General features: G+C 34.4%; 2 protein-coding genes and 1 long non-coding RNA gene across 3 annotated transcripts; 2 read left to right on the forward strand and 1 right to left on the reverse strand.

Moving 5' to 3' along the window:
* Positions 1 to 3377: 3377 nt before the first annotated feature.
* On the forward strand, positions 3378 to 4245 carry LOC118752761. Its single transcript, XM_036487632.1, has 2 exons — positions 3378 to 3697; positions 3752 to 4245. The coding sequence occupies exons 1-2, from the start codon at positions 3491 to 3493 to the stop codon at positions 4196 to 4198; spliced, it is 654 nt and encodes a 217-aa protein (XP_036343525.1). The 5' UTR covers positions 3378 to 3490; the 3' UTR covers positions 4199 to 4245.
* Positions 4246 to 4328: 83 nt separating this feature from the next.
* LOC118752762 lies at positions 4329 to 6257 on the forward strand. Its single transcript, XM_036487633.1, has 2 exons — positions 4329 to 4848; positions 6045 to 6257. Exons 1-2 carry the CDS (start codon positions 4734 to 4736, stop codon positions 6254 to 6256), a joined length of 327 nt encoding a protein of 108 aa, XP_036343526.1. The 5' UTR covers positions 4329 to 4733; the 3' UTR covers position 6257.
* LOC118752763 lies at positions 5928 to 7147 on the reverse strand. Its single transcript, XR_004994736.1, has 4 exons — positions 7092 to 7147; positions 6842 to 7018; positions 6278 to 6404; positions 5928 to 6219 (listed from the first exon to the last, which is right to left on the reverse strand). It is a non-coding gene; the product is annotated as an uncharacterized LOC118752763 (long non-coding RNA).
* Between the last annotated feature and the right edge of the window lie 1467 nt (positions 7148 to 8614).

The raw sequence follows: 8614 nt of genomic DNA on the forward strand, positions 1-8614 counted from the left end.
CTATGTTGTATTCAGTGAGAAATTTACTGAGTTCTAATCTACGCTGGTTTACACCGTTAGCATTCCATAAGCAAATTTTCAATTCACTAATTTTTTATTCACTAAAATTTGCAACAATTGGTTTTGAGCGTTTATGAGGTCTTGAATCATATTTTGCATAGTAGACATGAATTGAGTCATACAATGAGTAAGATTCAATATCATTCCTTCTATGCCACAAGTAGGGGGGTTCGGCTGCATTTGCTCAGTATTATTCCTTTGAATATTTGCAAATGTTTCTTGATTGGAGTTTGATTTCGCCGTGCTTGGCTGCGTTTGTAGTTTTAACGCGTCGGTAAAAGAAACGTTGGGAACTCGCTGCGCATTGGCAAAAAAGGCTCCCGGTGTAATGGTTGATGGCGTGAGGTGTTGGTATGTATAAGAGCTAGTTGGTGTGGTGGAAGAGCGTACGGCTGTGTTTCGCTGATTGATGCGAGACTTTAAGTCTTTGTATACAGGGCATCCCCTATAATTGGCGGTGTGGTTACCTCCACAATTACTGCATTTCTTTACAGCCACATCATCTTTGATAGCCTTGCAAGAAGAGGAAGCGTGAAGGTCGCCACAGGCAACACACACTGTGCCCAAATTCTTGAAAATTTGTGCACTGTACGGGACCGTTTCGCTTGTGCGGCTCCTCCACTGTTATTCTTCGGTGTAGAAGGTATCGTAGATTGTAGATTGGGTGCACTGCGTTTTTATTTATTAGCTTTGTTTCTGGCTTATATTCTACCTTAAACATAGGCTGATCGATTTTTGCTCTGTTGATAATATTGAGAACACTTTTAACAGAAAATCCTGCCTTCTCTAGAGCATGAGCAATATCAGCAATGGATACACTTTATTCTATACCTTTAATTACTACTTGCAGTCCTTTGCTGCTTTTGAGCTGGTACGTATAGAAGTTTTTCTTATCTTCGTTAAGGTGTTTGGTTACCAACCGGTAATTTTCTTCAGTTAGAATCTGAAGTTTGGTCTCTTTAATATTGCCCTTGGTAACTGATGTTACGTGGAACGTATTGTCTCCAATAAGCTGAGTTAATTTATTCACGAGCTATCTACAGTTTTGCTCTCGTAAATAAATTGGGGGCGGTTTGGATTTGGCTTTAGAAACTTCATTCGACTCTTTGTCACATTCATTGTCCAGAATCGCAAACTTATTTCCCAGTAGAGGGTTAATGTCAGTGGTTTTCGTTTTTGCAATTTTTGATGAGTTTGCAAATTTTTTGCTGCTGTGGGCTTAATGTTCGTTTGACTTGTATATACCTATCAATACCCGTTTGAGTCAATGTACGGGTTGTTGGATTAAGTAGGACAACTTGCGCTGAGCTGCGTTGCTTGGCTTGGGCTGGTGCCGAAATTTCCGTTTGTGCGATCAGCATTGTTTGTGGGGGAAACGAACGAAAAGTAAGCATTTCGTCGATCAGCTGAGTGCTTTTGGTCAGCTTCTGTTACGGCAAGGTTTATTTCACTGCACTTGGTGCTTGATTCACTATTATTCGGTAAGCGCGGTGGGGCCGGAGATGCTTTTATTTTATTGTATGTTGGCACATTTATTTGAATTTCTCGCGGCATTGCGAAAATTCTGAAAAAAGTAATTTATAATTATAAGCAAATAAGCAGAAAGCTTATTTATGCCTAGTATTGTCTTTACTCGTTGGTTCTGTTTTTTTTTTTCTTCTTTGCTTTACGTGAATTATTAATAATTTCTCGGCGGAGCGATTAAAAAACACGTCCGCACAGGTTGACAGTTAATCGGTTACATATTTTAACTTCCAATTATATTTGATCCATATCTATGCATGTATGTATGTAGTTTATGTACTTTTAAAAGACTGTTCTTGTCTTAAGTTGTACAAATGCTTTCATCAATAAATATCACAAATCACAAATATCACTTGCGCCGGGAACTTAATGTTCGGCTCCACCCGAACTTAGACTTTTTTACTTTTTATATATTAACCTTTCTTACACTCTCATGGAAAGCCGAGGTAGTTACGCACATTTAAATATCTTAACTGATTTTCTCAGACAAATAGTTGATTAACTTCAAACAATTGAAAAAATTTACTTCTCCTTGAGTTCAAAATTTGGGGAACTTTTTGTTCGATATTTTCGAATATCATGACGAAATACAAAAACTCGGTGTCTTCTTTTTTCGTTAAAGAATGTAAAAAATATATATTTCACCCCAAAAAAAGTATTGAGGTGTAAATATTGTATGGAATGACCCATGTACATATTCATTGAAACCAATCTGAAAGAGCGTCACTTCTTCGTTAACAAGGCGTAGAAAGCTTAGCTGGGGTGCAAGGCAGCGTAATGGCCCTACGTAATCCTCCATACGTGAAATTGTCTATTGTACATGGCGTCACCATTGGCACTTTTTCTAATAAATCTTTTCCAATCTTTCCAACTGAACTATGTTAACATACCACAAAGCAACGAAACTAAATTTCTTGGAATGCACTTTGATAGAAGATTAACTTGGAGAGCTCACATCCTTACTAAGCGTAAAGCTCTCGGCCTAAAATTACGTCCTCATTGAGCCATAAATTCGAGTTTAACGTTTTGAGTTTATGAGCAACTGTCAAGTGTTCACATAGGGGTGTTTAAGAAGCTCAGACTTTAATTTGACTTTTTTTTGTTTACTTTTTCTTATTCTCATTTACCTTGCTCCCTAACTACAGGATTTAAAACACACACAAATAAGTCTAGAATACCAATCGTTTAGCTATTAAAAAACAAGAAATCGATAGAACTTTTTACGCTGATTTCAACCATGCCAAAATTATTTGATGAAAATAAAGACAAAATCCAATAAAAGAGCTTACATTCCAAAAATTTCTATTTCTTATGTGTTTAAACTGCTTAACCGATTAAAAAGTTATTGATACTCATTTCAACATAATTTAAATACGTTTTATGCGACGTATATACTATAACAAGTTTTAAAACTAATTGCATATAAACACCATTTAAAAAAATATATTTATATTTTTTTGTGTTTTTAGTATTTTCGGATTAAAACTATAAAAAATCATATAAATTATATACATGTATGACAGCCAAGTTAATTACCTCTATTTTAACGCCATTAGTTTTGTTATAGGTTATGTTGTTCAGAAGATATAATTATTTAAAGAAATCAAAACATTTAAGTTCAACCATTGATACATTCTTTAGTCTTTACTTCCACCAGATAATTTTGGTAGGGTTGAAATCAGCACTAGAAGTGTTATCGATTAATATTTTTGGTTTTTGCATAACTAGATTGTTGATATTCTAGACTTATAGCGGAGACAGACAGGCTGAGATAAGTTGAATTAAGTGGCACAAATGCAAATATCATGTTTACCCCTGACAGACAGCACCATTGTGCATAACAAATTTTCTTCTTCTACCTGCGCATTTAGTTATCAGCTGATTTGACAAAAACTTTGAGCTCAAAATGGAAAGAAGAGAAAAAATACGTTTAGCAGCTATTTTGTTGGCAAAAAACAATTACTTATTTAAAAAGAAACTTAACATTCTTCTCTTAAAAGTATTCAACAATATGAAAATAATTAATGCATTGGCAAGCATAGACCTTACCACGATGTTTGAAGCTGGGATTGTTACACTTCCTGATATAACAGAAAGGCAGCTGTGGAAATTGGTAAGCATATCTTTTATTTCCATTAGTACAATAAACATGCAATATTCTTTAAAGGATCGCAGTGGCGCTTTTTGGGAACGTGATGTGCCTTTAATGGACGAAAATCGTTTCAAAGAAAATTTTCGACTCAATAGAAATGCTTTTCGGATAATTTGTGAAAAAGTTCGAGGCATCGAAAAGGCGGACACTCATATGAGGCCATGCATTCCACTTCATAAAAGAGTTGCTATCTCACTATTCGCATTGGGATCTGCAGCGGAGTACAGGACTGTTGCAAGTCTTTTCCGAGTAGGACGCAGTACTGTTGGTGAAATTGTTTTGGATTTTTGCCAAGCAGTATGCGAAAATCTATCTGACTGCATTAATTCCTATCCTCCAAATCAACGCGAAATCAGAAAAGTTGTTGATGGATTCGCGCGAATTGGGTTTCCTCAATGCTTTGAAGCTGTGGATGGCTGCCACATAGTAGTTCAACCACCAAAAGATGATGCAACAGACTAATACAATTACAAGGGTTGGTATTCAGTGATCTTGCTGGCGAGCTGTGACCACCGGTATTTTGAAACTTTTATTAAAATTCATTTATAACAATTTAATGTAATGCCTAAACTTTTTACAGATCAAAATTTACTAACATAAATATTGGATCTACTGGTAGAAACAACGACTCTTATATTTTCGAAAAGAGTGCATAGAAAAGATTCCATGAAACTGCCGATATTTTTACGCAGAATGGCAAATTTATAGGCGGCATCAATGTACCCGTTCTACTAATAGGCGATTCTGCTTTTCGGTATATGATGAAACCGTTTTTATATTCGCCGAATCAGCCTTCTATAGAAAAAACCTTTAACTACCAACTATCTAGGTGTCGTCGTCTAATCGAAAATGCATTCGGTCAACTTAAAGCACGGTTCAGAAAAATAGGTAGAGGCTTACAAGTCGCCCTAAAAAAAACATAAGCACCATAGTTAGAACATGCTGCATTTTGCACAACTTCTTGAAATTAAAAAATGACGAAGTTTCTATTGGTTGGATGCAAGATTCAAGAGAAGATATTTATGCTAGAAGTCAGCCAAGCCACACTACAAGAGTTGGCGAAAATGATGAGAGTGCGACCGCTATTAGAACTGCAATAGCTCGCAGTTTCCGTAAGCACAAGTTTCCTATAAACATTAATCTATATCCGAAAACACCAATAAATAATTAAATTCATTCTTTTATTAATCCACTTTCTTACTATTAACTATCTTTTTGATGCATTTTTTTTATTTTATTAATTCTACTTACTAACTATAAAAACCTATTAATCTAATAACTATAAAATTAAAGCAAATTACGTCTATTCATTTGTGTCATTTCACTTAGTTTTTAAATATTAATTTTAACATGCACTCGTCTTAATTTAATAACTATAAAATTAAAAAAATATCAGTCTACTCATTTCACTTTTAAAGAAATTAATTTTAACAAGCACTTGTAATCTAATAACTATAAAATTAAGAAACAATTCAGTCTATTAATTTCACTTTTAAAGAAATTAATTTTAACAAGCACTTGTAATATAATGACTATAAAATTAAAAAACAATTCGGTCTATTCATTTATGCCATTTCACATATTTTTAAAATATTAATTTTAACATGCACTCGTCCTAATAACTGTAACCCACCCCATATTGACAAGTTTTGCCAACTATTTTTTTATTATTTAAGTCATTTTCAATATAGTCTATTTTTAAGCAGAAACTGTATAATTCCAAATTTCCAACTTTGTGTAAAAAAGTAGAAAATTTTTGCAAAATTCTATCTAAGTTTTGAGCTTTTTAATGTTGTTTAAAAACATTTTTAATATGCAGTTTTATAGCCCATTGAAGAAACTTCGCACTTGCACTTTATTGTACTAAAATTTGATAATCTATAAAACTGCATACTACAAATCTTTTTAAAAAATCTTATCAAAAAGCTAAACATATAGATGGATTTTTGCATAAGTTATCTACTTTTTGAAATGTGGATTTGTACAGTTTTTGCTTAAGAATAGACTACATGTATTTTTTATAAAAAAAAAATTAATTAAATAATAAAAATATTAGTTGGTAAAACTTTTCAATGTGTGGTGGATTTATAGTTATTACGACGAGTGTATGTACGCTTATTGTCTAAAACTTATCTATGAAAATCTTCATTAAATTTAAAAAACTCTTTGGAGGTGTCATTTTGCTCCCTTATGGCAGTAACAACCTCATTTGTTAGCACCTTGGTATCATCCACAACACTCCTCAGCAATTCTGTGTGTTCATGCATGATCCTGATCACTTCTCCCGTATGTTTTCTTTTTCTTCCAGAAGAAGCAGGTGCAGATGAATCACGAGGCGATACAGCTGATGCTAAAAGCAGTGGTACTGGCGAGGGCGTCGATGCTGCTGCTATGGATGTCGATGGTGAAGGTGTTGACGGTGCTAACGGAGGCGATGGAGATGGTGCTACTACCGACTGGCTGGATTCATTTAGTATTGTGTCCTGGGAACATATGCAAATATTTTGGAAAACAAAATAAAAGTGAACTGAAAATACATACTAATAAAAATGACTCGTGTACTTCCGCATTGTTAACAGCGGTTCCTCCAATAATTTGGTGTAGCGCTATATAATGCTTCCATGTTGATGGACTGCCACCTGACGCACCCACATTCTTTTTCTCATCCCTGTGAATTTATGTACGTACATATTTATATGTCAATATTGTGCGCCAAGTTTTTTTGATAGACGGGGTACGGTTTAGTTATTTGCCCAGTGATTTCGAGCTATTGTATCCGAATGGGTGACCCGATACACACAGTTGTAGCCAAGGGCCTACATTTCATTATTGAACCTAATTTTGTAATTTTCGTTCACTCATTTATTAATAAAATCGGTCTGTAATATGCAATTTTTTTTAAACTTCGGAGTGAGTTATACCATTTCCAATGGGTACCCCAGAGGCTTTGGGGATGTTTTAAGGGGTCAGTTATGACTTTTTACAAAGTGTAAACTATGCTGTTTCTAGTGAGTGGGATATCAAGAGCCTCACCAGCTCCTCCTCCGCCCACTAACCCAAAAACTGTGGGCAAATAACTAAACATTCCCTGATAGAAGAACTTACCTATGTTTTTTGGGTCAAATTGCGCACTTTTGTATGCGCCATTTGCTTGGAAATATCAGCATAAATATGCCCATTTCGTTTGGCTCGACGCAAATCAGCAGCACGTTGCGCCCACAGCTCAATCAGGATTTGGTCATCCTGCTCGCTCCATACAACACGTTTTTTTGTTGCTGACATCTGAAATTGAGAAATACACATTTTGAATATTATATTTGTTTAAATTTTACGTTAAATAAATAAAAATACTGACCTTTGCTTATTTTTCGTTTTTTCAGTATGTATCAGTAATGAATGTGTATGTATCAATTTTCTTTTGACAGTAGCAAACTCAACTTCTGCCATTCACAATAGTAAACAGCTGTCAAATTCGGCAGTATTGCCATATTGAAATTCGCAAATGCTGTCAAAATTCACGAAATTTGCTTGCATTAAATCTGCATTTAGAAGAGGAAAGTGCACGAGTTAAAGCACGGAACGACCTCGGACTATCTCTGATTAAATCCTGTAGTACGGGAACAGGCTAACTGTCGGTAAGTTGGTTGCAGGTTTGGATTATCAAAGACACAGACCAAATTCCATAAGAAAACGGTTGCATTCGGATAAACTTCAAATAAAAGTTGTGTTTAAGGAGAGTTTAACGAAACGTTTGTATGGAAACTCCGACTTTAAGAGTAGAGTTTAGCGTTAAACTCCAAAATGGCCCATAAACTCGAGTTTGTGGATCAATGAGAACGTAACATAAAGATAAGAAACTTACATTGGATTATAAACCGTAACTTCCAACTATCAACCTTTGCTGTACTCAACTGCCATAAAACAGATTTGGAGCTACGGTATTTAGCTGTGTGGCGACGCACCAAACTCAAATATCGAAATACTACAAAGATTCCGATTGAAAACTCTTAGGGCCGGTTACTCAATGTCTGGTTAGCAGTAATCTGCGGTAAACGTAGTTATAGACTTTACCGACTCCCTGTTATATGCATGGAGTCTAAGACGTCGATAACGATGTTTAACCGCAGATTAGTGTTAACCAGACATTGAGTAACCGGTGCCTAGAATGATTGTTAGCACACTTCAATTCATTACTAACGGCCAACTCCAACGGTTGCATTCCATAAACGGCAATGAGACAATGACTTTATAATTTTATATGTATGAACGTTGAGACAAATAATTTGCTGAATGTATTACGTACAGATGGCAATAAACAATTACATTCGAAAAAATAAATAATATAAAAAAAACTTTTTAATATACAACGCTTTTATAAATGGACTAAAAAGTAGAAAATAATATTTCTCAGTCCCATAGAATTTGTTTTGATAACTTTTGATTTTGAAATTTTAGCAAAAGTCATTATAAACAATCTATGAAATTGAAAATGAAAAACGTGGAGCGCATGCAATACAAAGCATTCGATTTAATTGACAATAGTCAAACTACATAACGTAGACCTAAAATTTCTACAGCGAAAGTAGAACTTTGAAATCGATTTTAAGCGGTCGTTATTCGTATACCCACATACATACATACATATATTACATTTCATATCAATTCAAGTGTATTACATGCGCCTCACGCTTTTCATTTTCAATTTCATAGATTGTTTATAATGACTTTTGCTAAAATTTCAGAATCAAAAGTTATCAAAAAAATTCTATGGGACTGAGAAATATTATTTTCTACTTTTTAGTCCATTTATAAAGCGTTGTATATTAAAAAGTTTTTTTATATTATTTATTTTCTACTTTTTAGTCCTGTCTGAATAAA

Source organism: Rhagoletis pomonella, unplaced genomic scaffold, assembly GCF_013731165.1.
Source record: "Rhagoletis pomonella isolate Grant_MI unplaced genomic scaffold, Rhpom_1.0 Rhpom_scaffold_01825, whole genome shotgun sequence".
Lineage (NCBI taxonomy): Eukaryota > Metazoa > Arthropoda > Insecta > Diptera > Tephritidae > Rhagoletis > Rhagoletis pomonella.